The 18,372-nt window shown below is 36.6% G+C and overlaps 1 protein-coding gene, 2 long non-coding RNA genes and 1 pseudogene across 6 annotated transcripts in view; 2 read left to right on the top strand and 2 right to left on the bottom strand.

The window, feature by feature from the left end:
• LOC309801985 overlaps nucleotides 1-18,372 on the top strand; it is a 96,821-nt gene that overhangs the window by 14,544 nt on the left and 63,905 nt on the right. Inside the window, exons 3-4 of one of the 3 annotated variants that reach the window (XR_014293701.1) lie at nucleotides 10,563-10,624; nucleotides 13,687-13,711. The exons of the other annotated variants lie outside the window; for them this stretch is intronic. This is a non-coding gene — a long non-coding RNA (uncharacterized lncRNA). Of the gene's footprint in view, nucleotides 1-10,562; nucleotides 10,625-13,686; nucleotides 13,712-18,372 lie in introns of those variants that run through there. 3 annotated transcript variants of the gene reach the window in all.
• On the bottom strand, nucleotides 543-5,619 carry LOC309801976 (ATP-dependent zinc metalloprotease YME1L1-like). Its single transcript, XM_082617132.1, has 6 exons — nucleotides 5,534-5,619; nucleotides 4,392-4,543; nucleotides 3,278-3,404; nucleotides 3,113-3,186; nucleotides 2,381-2,467; nucleotides 543-905 (listed from the first exon to the last, which is right to left on the bottom strand). Exons 1-6 carry the CDS (start codon nucleotides 5,571-5,573, stop codon nucleotides 891-893), a joined length of 495 nt encoding a protein of 164 aa, XP_082473258.1. The 5' UTR covers nucleotides 5,574-5,619; the 3' UTR covers nucleotides 543-890.
• On the bottom strand, nucleotides 5,646-7,879 carry LOC309801983. Its single transcript, XR_014293697.1, has 3 exons — nucleotides 7,815-7,879; nucleotides 6,574-6,686; nucleotides 5,646-5,689 (listed from the first exon to the last, which is right to left on the bottom strand). It is a non-coding gene; the product is annotated as an uncharacterized lncRNA (long non-coding RNA).
• LOC309802252 (ankyrin repeat domain-containing protein 26-like) overlaps nucleotides 15,964-18,372 on the top strand; it is a 51,945-nt pseudogene continuing 49,536 nt past the window's right edge. Inside the window, exons 1-3 of the transcript XR_014296160.1 lie at nucleotides 15,964-15,967; nucleotides 16,585-16,613; nucleotides 16,706-16,778. The product of XR_014296160.1 is annotated as an ankyrin repeat domain-containing protein 26-like (transcript). The remainder of the gene's footprint in view (nucleotides 15,968-16,584; nucleotides 16,614-16,705; nucleotides 16,779-18,372) is intronic.

An 18,372-nucleotide genomic window follows, 5' to 3' on the forward strand; every position in this document is an offset into this window, starting at 1 on the left:
TGGGTTTTTGGTTTTATTTTGGTTTTAATGCAAAGCATAATTACACAGTTATTCATAATTTGAGGTGTGTTACTTGTTTATTTAAAAAAATACTGCTGCTCTGAAGTAAACTTCATTTTCAGAGTGATAGTAATGTTAAAATAAAAAAGACCATGAAAATGCAAGCTGCATTTTAAAAAGCTTATAATAATCATTTAAATTCCGATTGTATCTGTAGGTTCACAATTCTCTACTCTTAGATTTTTTTAAAAAAACACTTTATATATGGTCAATCTAGATCATAATTAAGTGCATCTTAATGAAGTTTCCACTGATGTATGTAGAAATATGATTTACCTATAGCCAAATAACATCATTTCTTTATCAAAGATAAGTGGTATTGTCTAGAAATAAAAACAATCCTTCAAGAATTTTATTTTCCTAAGTAAAAATACTTCCCAAGAGCTAAAGGCACAATTTCTATTCATATCTAGCACTGTAACCAACCATAAAATCATTACTTATTTTCAACTTAATAACTGATTGACATTTCTCAAACAAGCTGTTTTCAATCCTGATAGTTCTTTATTTTCTTTAATAAATTGCTGTTTGCAGTAGGTGTCCATCATGAGAATAATCAAAATTAGATAAATGTGACAAAAGACTGACAAAGTGTTTCACACCCTTGAGTGATACCAAGAATGGGAGAAAAGTGTTGCAAAATACGACTACTGCAGTGCTACTTATGGTCTTGCAATAAAACCAACAATGCATCAAGAGCTATCATCTCACATCCAATTTCTTCCCCTCAAGAACAATCTGAATCTCTTTGACATCCAAAGTTTCATAGTTCAGTAAAGCTTCTGCTAGATTCTTGTGCTCTTTGCATGAGTCTTCAAGATATGTTTTGCTCACTCATACGAATCCTGAAAAACAAAGCAGATATGTAAGAGGCAGAAACCTTAGGAGAAGCACAAACCCTCAATGAGATAAAAAGCCTTTATGCACCCTAAAAAAACTATAAAATCTATTGACTTCTAGTTATGAAAGATAAATGCATTTAAAAGCTTGGTTCCCTAAAGATAACTCTTTCATACTTTGAAATGTTACATTTTTAACCTCAAAATCTATCATAGAGATAACTGAGGACTACTTAAACAAAAAGCTACTTAAGAAATAAAACTATACACTGTACTCATCTGCTTTCTAAATAAGGTCTGTGAACACAGAAATCTATTTATCTTTTCAGTATACGTGCTAAAAGGAAAGGGAGTTTGCTCCTTTTGCCTCTTGAGATTTCACCAATTTACTCAATCTAGAATGGCCAGAAAAGATATAATTTCCATTCTTTTACTTGGTAACACACTCACCTCTCAATACTGTAATACAGTATGATTAGAGGTGATCCTTGACTTCCATACATTTGATTTTTTTTGCAACCCTCCTTGAACTTTTAAATCCTTCAACTCTCTTTCCAAAGGTGAGTCTGAATTAAGTTTATCAGCTTATGAATAATGGCAGTAATAACAGTTCATTTTTGGCAGTGTCATATTCGCCTGTACAATGTTTCTGCCAATATTTTACTAGCGAATTATATTTTTGTCCTTATAAAATTGGGTGGAAAATGTAAAAGTGAATTTACTAAAACCAAGGAGCACAGGTCATATAAACACAATACAATTACTAGACATTTTGAATATAACCTTGTCCAAGTAAAATAATCAAATTAAAGAAAATACATAAAATATTAGAAATATATCAGCTAAAGAAGAACTGAATATTTAAATCACAATGTAAATTGTTCTGGGCTTCCCTAGTGGCACAGTGGTTAAGAATCCGCCTGCCAATGCAGGGGACACGGGTTCAATCCCTGGTCCGGGAAGATCCCACATGCCGCGAAGCAACTAAGCCCGTGCGCCACAACCACTGAAGCCCCGCACCACAGCCACTGAAGCCCGTGCCCTAGAGCCCATGCTCAGCAACAAGAGAAGCCAACGCAATGAAGAGCAGCCCCTGCTCGCTGCATCCAGAGAAAGCCCACATGCAGCAACAAAGACCCAATGCAGCCAAAAATAAAATAAATAAATTTATTTTAAAATATATATATATACATATATGTGTGTGTGTGTGTGTGTGTATATATATATATATATATATATATATATATATATATATATATATTGTTCTTAGCCTATGGCCAGAATAAAATAAAGATCCAGTCTATGACCAGGGGTTCCAGTCTATGTCAAAGATCCAGTCTATGACATATTTAATCATGGCAGCAACGGTGCACCTACTAACTTTATAAAACAAAGGAACTTTAGTTTTTTTGCAAGCACCCAAATATTTAGGCACATTTTGACTAAATAGATAAATAAACATTAAAAAAAAAGATCATTACCCTCAGAAGGATTCTGGTTTCCTGTTCAATAGCAGATTGAGTTTCCGGACTCAGTTTCCCTGTATCACTGTAGGTCATAACTCCAAGCTAAAATCAATGAAAAGAAAGAAATCCAACAGAAAAACCTCCAACACTAATGTATGTAACAGAGGAAGTACTATCCTATACATAAGAAAATAAATATCATGGGGGCAAGGAAAAAATACAATATAAAAATGCCCTTGAGGGCAAATAAACTTCATTATTCTTCTGAAAGTATAATACTAAAAAGTGTGAACAAGAGAGAAAATTTTAAATCCTAAGTATCGTTCTGAGTACCTTCTTAGAAAACCTTAGCAGCTATTCTAGTCCAGAAATCCACAATTCACAGAGTACTGGAATTGCTTTATGAAGCCACAGTGATAACGTAGGAACGTGAACTATGTGGAAAGGGCAAAGTAAGCAAGCTCAACAAGAAGGTCTTCGATGTCATATGAATAAAAAAGCTAAATAATTTATATTATCATTTGGTTAATTCATGAAGTAATAACTCTTACTGTTTGAGAAGCTGGAATGGAAAGAGTATGTTACATTTCTCAGAAAATGACATTTAGTTTAGAGTCAGCTTTGTTAAATCCATTTGGAATGAGACAGGGGAAAATCTATCAATTTATAATGAGAATCCTCTCTCACAAAGAGACACTTGGCACATCAACATTTGATACATGAGGAAGGATTAAAATTAGCCATTACCTTTTCACTCATTCCAAATTTGGTGACGATCTGCTTTGCTATTTGGGTTGCATTATCAAAATCACTGGAAGCACCTAAAATTTTGAAATATACATAAAACTCAAGTTAAAAAAATCTTTAAACCAACAAACACAATTTGAACCAAAGCTATTCTTTACAGCCAACCTGTTGTAATATGATCAGCTCCAAATATAAGTTCCTCTGCCACTCTTCCTCCCATACTGACATCCATCTGAGCAAGAAGCTGAGCTCTAGTTTCGTTCCGTCGATCATTTTCAGGCAACAGGTACACCTAGACAATTGGAAAACAAAGAAAACACAGACACAGTTTTGAAACACTTACATTAATAAGCTGAATTATCATTTGTCTCTCATGACCTTACTTAATACCATGATGCTGAAAGCTCAGCGGCATTTAATAGAGATGGTCATGGTGATTGATTACCAAACCAGCTATGTATAAAATGAGGAAAGCAAAAGTGCAGTTTATAAATAGTAAGTAGTTAATGCTGCAATACAACTGTTTGTCCCTCGTTGCACAAAAATGTTTAAAACGTCTATAGGGACGTCCCTGGTGGTGCAGTGGTTAAGAATCTGCCTGCCAATGCAGGGGACACGGTTCGAGCCCTGGTCTGGGAAGATCCCACATGCCGCGGAGCAACTCAGCCTGTGCGCCACAACTACTGGGCCCGTGCTCTAGAGCCTGCAAGCCACAACCACTGAGCCCATGTATCACAACTACTGAGGCCCGCACGCCTAGAGCCTGTGCTCTGCAACAAGAGAAGCCACCGCACCGCAATGAAGAGCAGCCCCCTCTCGCTTCCACTAGAGAAAGCCCGCGTGCAGCAAAGAAGACCCAACGCAGCCAAAAATAAAATTTAAAACATAAATAAATAAAAATAAACGTCTATAATTAGATATGAAAATGAAACTTGTACTCAATGAGAAAAAACTTAGAAAAACTATTGAACCAGTCACTATGATACATAATTTCTTTCGAGGGGAAAAGAGCAACTACATATTTAAGAATTATATTTTGCTGTCATTCCTGAATTACATTTCATAATGTAAATATATTATCTGAAATATTAAGGATATCCTTTATTAGCAGGTAAATTTCACAAGTATGTCTGATTTCAAGACACTTGAGGAAGTTAAAGAAGAAAGTATCAACACACCTAGGAAGTAGCTGAATTTTCTTTTGAAATGTTTTCATCAGCAATTTCCTACATAAGCTCCTGGGGAGCACTATTTGAAAGAAAAGAAAAACTAAAGATACATGTCCAAGTGTTGGCCCTCGTGGCATGATTGTAGCTTTGTTGATAGGCATAGCATCTTTAGTGTAATATGCAATAATAGCGTGACCAGATTCATGATACGCTGTGATTGTTTTGTTTTTGTTATCAATTTCCACACTTCTACGCTCAGGCTCTAAGAATAAAAATTTACTTAAGTAAAATACTCCATTAAGAAGGTATATTTAAATGAATGAAGCTCCTTTGTCTCAAAGTCATTCTTAGAGTCATATGATTTAATATCATTAATAAATATTTTAAAAGTTTGAAAGTTTAAAAAATGAGTAGATTCCACTCTACAACACATGTAAACCATAATTTGTCAACTGAAAACCAAACTGTAAAAACTATCATCTTAATCCTTATATCAAAAGGAAAAGCTGTATTCTATTTCTAGAAAATAAACTTCTAATTTAACAGGAATATCATAACTAACCTGTTTTGAAGGCAATTCAAGATTTAAAGTAAAAATTAAGTTCTGAAAAACAAAAATTAACTATTCTTTTATCAGCAATATCAGACAAGAGGAAAGACATGGGCACTCATGCCCCCCAAAGAGTGTAATATAATTTATAATATATTTGTTCTGTAACAGGCCAAACTGTGTTGCTCTGTTAGAGTATATATTTGCATGTTTCTATACCTTTCTTTTTTATAAACTTTCTCTCAAAATTAAGAGTTTTTTCTCGGACTTCCCCGGTGGCGCAGTGGTTAAGAATCCGCCTGCCAATGCAGGGGACACGGGTTCGAGCTCTGGTCCAAGAAGACTCCACATGCCGCGGAGCAACTAAGCCCATGCGCCTCAGCTACTGAGCCTGAGTTCTAGAGCCCATAAGCCACAACTACTGAAGCCCACGCACCTAGAGCCCATGTTCCACGAGAAGCCACCACAATGAGAAGCCCATGCACCGCAATGAAGAGTAGCCCCCGCTCGCTGCAACTAGACAAAGCCCGCATGCAGCAACGAAGACCCAATGCAACCAATAAATAAATAAATAAAATTTTTTAAAAAAGAGTGAATTACCACCAAACCAAAAATTACCAAGTGGCAATTTAAAAAAAAAAGAATTTTTTCTCTAACATAATGAACAGTATAAGATAGGGGAAAAAAAAAAAGGAAACCTACCCATTAGGATTTTATCTTTGGAGAACTCTAGTTCCTTCATGGTTACCACTTCTTTTCCATCAACAGCTGCCTTTAAAGCAGCTTGGTTCACAAGATTCTCCAACTCTACTCCAGAAACGCCAACAGTACCTCGAGCTATGATTTCTGGATCAACAGCTATATGCAGACAGGACACAATATTAAAATTTCAGAAGAGCTAATAAAAAGCTCTTCATAAAGAACTCACATTGCAAATGAAAAAAGAAGATAGCCATCATGAACTGTAATTTTACAAAAGCTTACTTCACTAAATTCTAAGGGGAAAAAATGCCAAAACTGCTAGTAAACACACCATTAAAATTGTCATTGGGACAAATCACAAAAGTTCTTTTTTTTTTTTCACAAAAGTTCTTATATTTAAATAACTTTGTGATAAACAGAGAAAGGTAGAGTTGCCAGATAACGATTTACAAACCTTTAATTATGGCCTAACCACAAACTGAAAAAGCACATACATAGACATTTTGTTTTCAGAATTTCATCTTGAAATAACTTTGGACATAAAAGCCCCCCTTATTATCGGAAACATATTTGGTTTTAAGAATTGATTCAGGTATCTTTGAAAATACTGCAGCTTTAATAGCTGCTTTTATTACTCAGGTAGTTCCATAATATTTCCATGTGTTTTGTTTTATAGTCTGCTTCCCCTCTTTTGGCCCCAAAGTGACTATATCATGAGGTACTATGCTCATAATATACAGGTGCTTTTTATATGATTTTATATTTTACATTCATCTAAAGAAACATTTATACATAGATTTCATCAAGTATTATCTAAGTACTCAAAAGAAAACTTTCTTTAGTATCGGGATTCAAAATGACAGAATCTCTGGACACATGTTCATTGAGAAATGGACTTTATGGACAAACAAGAGGAGAGAAAAATAGACATTTAAAGGAATTTGTCTTTTAAGACATCCTGAGTAAGGACCACAAACAGGGTGGGTTGATATATTACCATTTTATGGAGATAATGTCTGTATCGTCGAATTAAGACTTACACTGATCAAACTTTATTTTATTGAGATACCACTTCAAGATTTCTGTTCGACCTTTTACATCTGGCCTGGGAACTGTAACCTGCATGTCAAAACGACCAGGACGTATTAAGGCGCTAAAGGGAGAATACAAAAAGAAAATATAAATTAATAAGCTGACTGTGCTGAAGGTCAAGTTAAACAGGACTGACATCCTAAAGAGAAGATGGAAAGACAATGGCAACCAATATTTATTTTGAACATAAATATTCAGATTAGTTCCTTATAAAACGTGGCTCAAAGAACAGTTTCAATAACCAGAAGGCAGAACAAAGGTTCATATAGATAAATGTGTGCATCTAGATAGCATACAACCCTTCAGAGACAAAGACATGCAAGTCAGCCAGTCAAGGAACAAATAATTCTACAGCAACCTATTATGAGAGCTACACATCCATCTTACTGCTATTAAATACAAAATGTTAAACTAGAGTCTTAGGCAAGAACCAACTATTAGATCAAATGAAAGTATGAATAACTTCTATATAATAAAACCAATAAAAATTTTAAACTATAGTAAATTTTATTCTAAAAATCCTCTCTACCCCCCACCCAAAAGCTTTGTGACGTTTGAGTTGTGAGAAGATTCTTTTAGCAGCTTTACTGAGATACAATTTTCATATCATAGAATTTGAAGTCGAAAACCCAGTGTTGTTTTTTTTTAACATCATTGTTGGAGTATAATTTGCTTTACAATGTTGTGTTATTTTCTGCTGTATAACAAAGTGAATCAGTTATACATATACATATATCCCCATATCCCCTCCCTCTTGCATCTCCGTCCCTGCCACCCTCCCTATCCCACCCCTCTAGGCGGTCACAAAGCACCGAGCTGATCTCCCTGTGCTGTGCCGCTGCTTCCCACTAGCTATCTATTTTACGTTTGGTAGTGTAACCCAGTGGTTTTTAATATATTCAGAGTTGCCCAACCATCACCACAATCTAATTTTACAGAATCTTTACCCCCTCCCTCTCTTCTCCAGCTGAAAGAAACCCCAAATCTACTGGCAGTTATTCCCCATTTTCCCTAACCTCTGGCAACCACTAAATTCCTTTCTGTTGCTATGGATCTGCTTATTCTAGACATTTCATATAAAAGCAATCATATAATATGTGATGTTTTGTGATGGGTTTCCTTCACTTAGCACAATATTTTTAAAGTTCATCACTATTCTAGAATATATCACAAAAATTTTAATACTTACTTATCTAATGCCTCTGGGAAGTTTGTGGCTCCTATGATGATAACTCCTTCGTTGGGCTTAAAACTATTATAAAAAGAAAAGGACCTTTTCATTGAAAATTAAAACAGCACACATGTAGAAATGTTCTATGCAAAACTGTTTATCGTTAATCTTACTAACAGCAAAGAAAAGGGATTGATCTTTTTAATGCCCAAAATGATAAGGCATCTCTAATTGTTTTCTTAAAATGCCAGTGCACTTCAATAAAAGTGTTAATAATAAATCACCAGGTCATCTGTGGTTACATACCTTCATAATAATTTTTCTAGTTAGGAAGAGATGACCTGACACAAAAAGCTTGAGTCCCCAACTAATTTTTGAAAAACATTTTCAAGTTTACCAATTCAAATTATTTGCTCCTAGACTTCCAGAATGTCTTATATGACTTTAAGAAACAATTTTTTGATCTACAGCAACACTCAAAATAGGGTTTTATATTTCTTTCGTACATCATAGTAGTACTTAAAAATGCCTTATAATTCCATAATCACATAAACATTCTCTTCTACAATTTCAAACTTGTCTTTTCAGATTAATTTTTGAAAAGGAGTGTTCTTGTAGTCTCTTGAGTTGGTGTTTTACAATTAAATCTTTTCATTAAACTTAAAAATACTTATTGCTATGATATCCAGGAAATGAATATTTGCACATATTCGTGAAAGAGTATATTTTATATCCTTAAACAAATGTTGCAATATATAATCGAAAAATTGAATCTCATAGTTTTCTTCCCCAGTCTTGTTTATATTTTCAAAAGTTCAGAACTCTGCATAGGTTTGCATCATTTAATTATACCAGGTTAGTATATTTTACAGATATTTATCTTAACATCATATGCTTTTCCTGAATAAGTTTATCTATTACTAATCCAAATGCACTTATCCAAATCTTTCTTCTAAGTCCCCTGGGTGCCTCAAATTTGTTATGCCCCAAACTGAAGACATTGTCCCTGATGCTTTCCTCTTTCCTGACTCTTTGTAAGCTACTCTGTCATCTGTCTTCCCCATCCTAGTAGATAACATCACTGAAATACCAAAGCAGGAAAAATCCTGGACTCCATCCCTCCCTGAAATCACCACATCCTGTTGCTCATCAAGTTCAGTATTTTCTACCTGCTTACCATTTTTCATTTCCTATTACTTTCTCACTTATAATTTTGAAATGCTCTTTTCTAGTTTTGCTCCCCTGATGTTCATCTTTACGTTGCTGCCAGAGTGACCTTTCTAAAATATATTTGTGAAGATGTAACACCTCTACTTATGTAGTGGATCCCCATCACATGAAGGAGAAAGTTCATGTTCTAGGAGGACACTTGCTTTTTTTGGTTTGGCTCTGATCCTCCAGTTGTGTCTCTCCATACCATTCCCGGTAACTGTGTTCTAGTTTTCCACGTGACTTGTTATGTTGTTTCACGCCTCGTCCTTTTGCTCAGGCTGCCTTTTCTAGAATCCCCTTCACTTCCCCGCTCTACACTGTGTGTGTCTTTTAAGACACAGACCTGTCTTTGCAGCATTTCCTGAGCTACCCAGATACAGCTGACTCCTCTTTCCTGTGTGCCCTTCCTGTACTCTGTTCACATCAGTTGTAGAGCTTTTGAATGATACTTTGCTGTTCTTACTTGTTTTCATGTAGCTCTACTTCTCCTGGAATACAGAGCAGAATCGGTCTTCTATTTATATTTCCAGCTTTTCTCCCAGGATAGTGCCTATGATTTGCCAGATCCAGTAAATGTTTGTGGTCTTACTGATTGATTGAATGACCAAATGAATGAATATGATGTTTTCTGGAATGAGGTGTTTGTTTTGTTTTGTTTTTATAGGAAGGAGCAACAAATCCAGAAATTGAGGAAAAAGGAAACGATACTGATATTGAACGTGCTCCACAGGAGCAAACAGATCATAAGAATTTGACTTCTTTTTTTTTTTTTTTTGCGGTACGCAAGCCTCTCACTGTTATGGCCTCTCCCGTTGCGGAGCATAGGCTCCGGATGCGCAGGCTCAGCGGCCATGGCTCACGGGCCCAGCCGCTCCGCGGCATGTGGGATCTTCCCGGACCGGAGCACGAACCCGTGTCCCCGGCATCGGCAGGTAGACTCTCAACCACTGCGCCACCAGGGAAGCCCAATTTGACTTCTTTTGATGGAGCTCAGAAAAATAATAGGAGTGGTAATTTAGTGAATATTTATGAATTTTTTCTATGCTTAAAGGCTAGTCTAAAAACATCTAAAGTGTGTAGATCCAAATATACTATCCATTTCTTTCTTTTTTTTTTTTCTTTTTTTTTTTTTTTTTTTGCAGTACGTGGGCCTCTCACTGCTGTTGCCTGTCCCGTTGCGGAGCACAGGCTCCGGACACGCAGGCCCAGCGGCCATGGCTCACGGGTCCAGCCGCTCAGCAGCATGTGGGATCTTCCCGTACCAGGGCACGAATCCGTATCCCCTGCATCGGCAGGCGGACCCTCAACCACTGCGCCACCAGTGAAGCCCTTTTTTTTTTCCATTTCTTTTTAAGTATGTTTCTTTTGCTCCGTTTCTTCAGAAGTATCCCAACTACTACCAACTTTTTCTTCCTGAAAATGCCTCACCCCTCTGAAATTCTTTTCTTCTACTTTATTTTATTTAAATATTTGTGGATGGAGATAGACATATATGTATTTAAAATTCATAGTAGTAAATGTTCTCATTAATGTATCTGTGGCTGCATTTTACAGATATGATGTCAGCATTAGGATTAGGAGAAGAGGAAGGTATAGAATCACCTTGGGATTCTGAGGTACTGTCTTCTATTATTATTATTTTTTTTTTATTTTAAAATATAAGCACAGTGATGTTAAAACATAAAAGGGGGGGTGCTTTGACTTTACTTCCTCACCTTTGCATTTGCCCATCAAAAGTTTTTCCTTACATTTTTAACCTGTAATTAATTAAATAATTGTGTGCTAAGTATAATAACTACCACATAGTGCACTTTTGTTAATTTGCAAGATTCACCTAATGAAACCAGTGTAGCACAGAGCAAAAACCAAGGCTTAGAAGCCATAAGGAATCAGTTTGGGTTCTGAAGTTAAATTTATCTAAAAACTGAAGCATTATTCCAGGTCAGCCTATGGCCAAATGTATGTTTCTTTTTTCTTTTCTTTTTTTTAAAAATTTTTGTTGGAGTCTAGTTGATTTACAATGTTGTGTTAGTTTCAGATATACAGCAAAGTGAATCAGTTATACATATATCCACTCTTTTTTCGATGCCTTCCCCATATAGGCCATTACAGAGTTTTCAGTAGAGTTCTCTGTGCTATACAGGAGGTCCTTATTATTGATCTATTTTATATATAGTAGGGTGTATCTGTCAGTCCCAGTCTCCCAAGCAAATGTATGTTTCTTTGGTACATATGGATGTGTAAAACTCCTAGTGAGGTTCAGAGAGAAACAGGTTAAAATGTAGTTTTTTACCACTTAGACCTGAAAAAGATAGTGCCTGAGACTTGAAAGTATTATTACATTTGGATTTTCAAATAGATCTGCAAGGAACGTTTCAAGAGAAGCAAAAGAATGGGGAATAATAAGTATGTGGCGTTATAATAACAACAGTTAGGTTTAGCGATGTTTTAATAAGTACACACCATTTTGGATAACTAGTGTGTGTTGAGTACCTTAATGGCAGCCATACTTGAAGTAACGTAAATATAAAGTAATGATGACCTGTTGTAAGGTGACAGCTATGGAAAGAGATAAGAAGGGCCTGATCTGTAAGATATAGGCAGCTGCTGCAGTGATACATCACTGTGTTTAAAGTCAAAAGACATGGTAGCATCCTGGTTCTGTCACTAGCTGTGGGATCTCGGAAAGACTTGTCTACCCTGGTTGAGCGTCAATGACCTCCTTCGTAAAAATGGTACTGGTACCCACTTCTCAGGTATGTGTAGGGAACAGATGTGGTAAGAGCTGTGAACACACCTTGTAAACTGTAAAGGGTGCTATAGAAATGTAAGACAAAAATGATCACAGTGCATGGACATATATACACTACCAAACGTAAGGTAGATAGATAGTGGGAAGCAGCCGCAGAGCACAGGGAGATCAGCTCGGTGCTTTGTGACCGCCTGGAGGGGTGGGATGGGGAGAGTGGGAGGGAGGGAGATGCATGAGGGAAGGGATGTGGGAACAGATGTATATGTATGACTGATGCACTTTTGTTATAAAGCAGAAACTAATAAACAATGATCACAGTGGCAATTAGTGACTCACTAAATGCTGGGGCACTTTTTTTAAAACCTGAAGGACAATAAAATGACAGTAGTGTTAAGAATAGGAAAATTAGAATGGGCATGTGGATTTCTAGCTTGGGGTATGTTAAGTTTCTATAGACTGTTATCGGAGATCTCCTATAGGTATCAAGTGCTTTGGTACTTGAGGTCCTCTCGACATTTTAAATGTTTTGATCTTAAATAAATTCCTGTTATTGAATACCAACTATGTACTGGGCAGTTAGACACTGACTGTACCAATTGAGGGGTTAGGCTGTAGTGGTGGGAACATAAAACCCAACAGGAATCCTTTATAAGTCACTGTTAAGTCCTTCATGTAAAGAAAATGGAGAGAGCTTCCCTGGTGGCGCAGTGGTTGAGAGTCCACCTGCTGATGCAGGGGATACAGGTTCGTGCCCCGGTCCGGGAAGTTCCCACGTACCGCGGAGCGGCTGCGCCCGTGAGCCATGGCTGCTAAGCCTGCGCGTCCGGAGCCTGTGCTCCTCAACGGGAGAGGCCACAACAGTGAGAGGCAAAGAAAATGGAGAACGTTACATTAGACAACATTGAGAGAGTTTGTAGTTAGGATGGGGATGGGGGTGGGAGTGGAATTTAGGTAGTCAGAAAAGATCTGCATGTGAGAAAAGCTACCAAGGGGAGGATGGGAAGGAGCCAATCACGTGAGGGTCCAGGGGAGGGACATTCTGGACAGAGAGAACAGTGGATCCCATCTGTTCATCATTACACTCTCGCATCTTGGAAGGACCAGGAAACAGGAAGTGGGGTAACTGTCCTTACAATCACTTTTATCGTTGTTGTATGTAGAAAATAAAATGTGCATAAGAAAAGCTTGGCACATTTAGATGATTAATAAATAAAAGTTCTTATTCTTCCCTTATTAAAGCTTGCTGTACTTTTTTGAAGAGTTGCATAACTATATTTAAATTTTCTGCTATTATTTAAACATAAAAGTTTTTCTTACTACTTCGCTATTTTATTCAACTCTTTTTCCTATCAATAAAAATTTTATCAAATAACAGATTCTTATAAGCCCTTGTTTACCTAAATGAAGCAGCTTCTACAGTGTTCTGTTTATGCTCAACATGACATGCTTCATGGTTTCTTTTCATGCCAAGTATATTATTTTAATACTAAAAAATTTCTGTCTTTAGAAATATTTTAAATTTATAGCAAGTGTACTTATTAAAGAATTTATTTGAAAACATATTTTTAAAAAATACTCTCTTCTTTTGCCAAGGAATGCAAAGTAGAGTTAGGTGTTTTGAAGGTAATTGTTTGCTGAAATGTGCCTGTAAGTCAGGCACATTTTTCGTCTGTGAAAATAATTCCTCTGGCTTTCCATGCTCAGTTTACAGAGTCAGTAGCCAAATGAGGATAAAAGATAGACTTGACCTAGAGAGTGTATATGAAGTTTTCTATTTCAATGTTTGGGTTTTCAATGCATGCTTCTCTTATTTTTAAATCTAATTGCTTGTAAAGTAGGAAATTTTTAAAAAGTAGGGTATTTTCAGCTATTAGAAGGGGATTAGGAAAGCTTTATGCAACTCATTATTAATATCAGTTTTAACAGAGTATCTCTGAGAGTCTTCCAGAGAAGTATGTTGATCATTTATCTGGAGCTGCAGGTCAAAGAGGAAAAAATATATTAAATGGACAAGTAGAAGGTAAGAACTATATTTTTATGAAAAAGTCATTTGACAGCATGTTGATTTAAAATGGGAATTCTGATATATTCTAACAGCCAAAGAAAATCACCTGTCGGTTAAGAGGAAGAATCATTCCTCACACTGATTTCAAGTTGACCTGAGCCTGTCTCATTCTGGAAAAGAAGTGCTGTATCAGAAGAACTAAGCAGCTACGTCTTTTTTTCTTGTCAAAAATCCATCAGCAGTTTTTAGGCAGTTTTTATTTGGCCAAAAAGCAGTGCTTGAATACTTAACTGTGTGGTGTGTTCTATTTAAGCTCTGAGTGTCCAGATGCTCTTTTGTAGACAAAATGCCATGATATAATCATCTATCTCCATGTCTGTTACCAAGTTACACTGTGAAGTGTGCCACCCTTTTGAGGTGGTCCTCAAAGACACAGTTTGCTTGTTGTTTAACCAAGTGTCCTAAAGCATGTACTGAAGTTATATCATTTTTTATTCTAAAAAGCTATGCAGCTTATATTCTGAAAACTATTAAAAAACATAACACTGTTGATGTAAAAAAAAAAAAAGGAAATCACCTGTCAAATGCATAGTGAGGAAAAAGACGAGAAAAGGAGGGAAGCTGTGTATCTTATCTGGTGTCAGCCACAGATTAAATTGAGAGTCCCCTTTAAGGAGCTAAATTATTAGTTCCGTTTCAAGGTACTCTACAACCTAGGGAAAGTCGGGAAATGAGGAAGAGGAAAGAAGGACTAAAGAATGAGAGAGGCAGAGGTTACAGGGAGTAAATGAAGGAAAAGGAAGCAGGGGTCTGTGGAGGACGGGGGCAAAGTAAAATAGGTCTTTAGAAAAGGGAAGAGAAGAGTATTTGAAACGTGAGACAAATTTGAAGTGAGCTTCCAGCACCGAAACTTGTCAGAGACGAACAGCAAAGCTTTCCCACTCTTACTGTGGGAATGTAGAAGCAGACTGATAGGTCAGAGTTTCTCAAATTTTAATTAGTCCCCTGGGGACCTTGTGAAAAGTGCACATGCTGAGCAGCAGGTCTGGGATTGTGCATTTCTGACAAGCTCTCAGAGTAGCAAGGGTGTAGGCTTGCATTGAGAGAAATCTGGAAGAGGAGCCACTGGATAGTTCAAGACAGAACAGGATCAAGGAAGAGCATTATTTTGTTTTTCTTTCTGAGTGTGTTTATATCATTTTTTATACCAATGCTTCCATATTCCATATTTAAATATTCCATATTTAAGAGGGTAGCAAAGCGTTGAAGTAGAACTTATAGATGTAAGGTGCCACTGCTAAGCAAAGAGGAAAAAAGAAGTGGTGGGGATGATCCATAAAAAGAATGTCAAAGGGGGAGAATTAAGACCACAGATCCAGAGACTACCTTTGAAGAGGAAAGAATATAGTGAAAGGAAAGAGGGGGGAAAGAACGGTGTTAGGGAGGTGATTGTGGAGGTGATGAGGAAACTTGAGAGAACTCTCGTTAGATGACTTCAGTGTATTTACACTGAAACAAGGTTAGGTCATTGCTGCTCCAGAGAATACTGGAAGCAGGAGTGGGTGCTAGAATTGAGGTAAACCCCAGCTCCTCCTTGTAACTATCAGGCATCAAAGATATATGTTGTGTTGGTATGTGTTATTCAAATGAGATTAATTTGAATATGGAAGCATTGGCTGTTTTTTTTTTTTTTTAAGATAGGTTTTTTTTGTTTTTTTTTTTTTGGCTGCTTGGCTTCGCTTGTGGGATCTTAATTTCCCCGACCAGGGATTGAACCCGTGCCCCCTGCAGTAGAAGCATGGGGTCTTCACCACTGGACCACCAGGGGAGTCCCTAAGATAGCTAATTTTTTGCTGATAATTGTTTCACAAAAATCCTTTTAAACATTAGCATGATATACTGAACCAAACTAATTTTGGAAACAAAAGAAATTAATAGGGTTCATTCCCTAAATGCTAAAATTGCTATTTTCAGTAAATACTACACTGATTTTGAAATATGAAAGATTTTTAATATCTAATAATTCTGTGGCAGTAAAATTTACTTTTTCCTTTTTGATAATCGTACTTCGATATTGAAAACTTATAATACGTTATTTCTTAGATGTGCCTTATATACCTTCTTGCATGAGTGGATCGAGAAACTTTAAGATGACTAAACTAGAGGATCCAAGAAATGTAGGCATACCAGTAGCCCACATGGGTATGGAAAAACATGAATATTTTTATGAACTATTATTCTACAAGTGTATATCCAAGCTGATCAGTTCATAACCCTTTCTCTGATGAGAAATGAATTATACATTCAACTGAACTGTCATCCCAACTGTGCACTTCCTAAATTACAGGACAAACTGAAGAACATGATAAATACTTGTAGTATAACGGTGTAAATGATGCTGCTGTATTGCATTCAAGATGTGCTGTTGCATTTTACCATCAGCTTTCACATTTACCTTCTCGGGGTCATGATTTGTTGCTCTGATCAAAGATCACTTTTCTCCTCATCAATCAGCATGTTCACATTGGTATATGTGCATTTTTCTATTTTATAAAGGCTTTTGGAACATAATCTTACTTTTGAAATCTTAACTGCATGTTTTGTTAAACCTGTACTCCTATTTTTTCTTCAGTATCTGTAGTGGATTCATATGTCTGTCTTGTTGCAGTCCTAACTTCCCCCAAGAAACAAAACACCAAAACCTAAAGTATTCACTGCCAAGGCCAAGCATGAGGATTCTGCTCAGTACTAACTGCATGAATATATAGTTGGCTTTCATAGTTACGTGTAATTGATTCTATGTCCCTTTTGCCTTTTAGATTCTCCTGAAAAATATCCTGACTTGAAGGTAAAAACTTATATTTTTATCTTGAATTATTAACTACAGATTGTATCAAATGTACATTATTTATTAATCAACTTGTTTCAAAACCCATTCAGCCTGCAGTTGGAGTGAAAGATTCTGTTCCTAATAAAACAGTAGGAATGAAGGATTTACAAACAGCCAGATCAGGTAAATTTTGCAGTGCAAATTTCACTCTGGAAAGAGGTACACTAAAATATTTGAAATGCTCACAGCCTTCATATTCCTAATTCCTTTTTGTTTTTGCAAGTTTAATTGAAGGATTTGACATAAATAAGGCACATGTTATTGTTGGTATCCATGTTTTGAAAAAAAGATATTTACAAGCATAAGAAAAAGATATTTTTAAAATGTAAGCTTTAACTCAGATGTTTCTATGTATGTTTCAATACCCTAAAGTTCTCAGTTTGGAATCTCTGTACTTCTTAGGGATTCTCAGAGGTAAATTATTAGATTCTAAGATTTTTCCAGTTTTATAAAATGCTTATTTGAATTCTGACCTTAACCTAGAGTAAAGCTTCACTTGCTAACATGTCAATTGTATTTCAACTTTAATTATTTCATTTTAGTGGTGTTACACGGATGAGCTTAAGCCAACCAGATGTTTTGATTAGCAGACTCTGTGTGTGTGTATGTGTGTGTGCGTCTTTGATTATTAAAAGTGGGGGAGGTCTTCCCTGGTGGCGCAGTGGTTGAGAGTCCGCCTGCCGATGCAGGGGACACGGGTTCGTGCCCCAGTCTGGGAGGATCCCATGTGCCGCGGAGCGGCTGGGCCCGTGAGCCATGACCGCTGAGACACGGCCGCTGAGCCTGCGTGTCCGGAGCCTGTGCTCCGCAATGGGAGAGGCCACAGCAGTGAGAGGCCCGCGTACCACAAAAAAAAAAAAAAGTGGGGGAAAGTAATCATACCTTAATGACGATTTGATAGACACAATCTTGTAAAACAGTAATTCTGAACGTTTTGGGCTTTAAGATCCTTTTATTTATTTGTTTGTTATTTTTTATGATGCAGATATAGGATCCTTTTATACTTTTAAAAATTATTGAGAATTCCAAGGAACTTTTGTTTAAGTAGGTTGTATCTACTGATGTTTACTGTATTGGAAAATAAAACTGAAAAATTTAAAATACAAGCACACACAATCATACATTCTATTAGCCATTAGAAGTATGATGTTATCACATATCTTGTCTCTGGAAAACTGCTCTGTACACTTAAAACAGAATGAGAATGGAAATAACATTTACTGTTATTGTGAAAATAGTTTTGACCTCTTGGACCCCTTGAACGGTTGAGTCTTGGGACTCCAGGGATGCTCAGGTGACACTTGAGAACCACTGTTTTAAACCATTTACAGAGCTCATGGATGTGAAATGATAAAGGGACGCTTGTGATGAAACAGGCTTTAAACTTTCACTTTTACATTTCTTGCTTTTTTCTTTGATTTGTCTTTTTTTTAATATATACGGCAGGTTCTTATCAGTCATCAATTTTATACACATCAGTGTATACATGTCATTCCCAATCTCCCAATTCATCCCACCACCATCCCCAACCCCTTGCGGTTTTCCCCCCTTGGTGTCCATAAGTTTGTTCTCTACAACTGTGCCTCAATTTCTGCCCTGCAAACCAGTTCATCTGTACCATTTTCCTAGGTTCCACATATATGCGTTAATATACGATATTTGTTTTTCTCTTTCTGACTTACTTCACTCTGTGTGACAGTCTCTGGATCCATCCACG

Source organism: Mesoplodon mirus, assembly GCF_964341445.2.
Source record: "Mesoplodon mirus genome assembly, chromosome: 4".
NCBI classification, from domain to species: Eukaryota; Metazoa; Chordata; class Mammalia; order Artiodactyla; family Ziphiidae; genus Mesoplodon; species Mesoplodon mirus.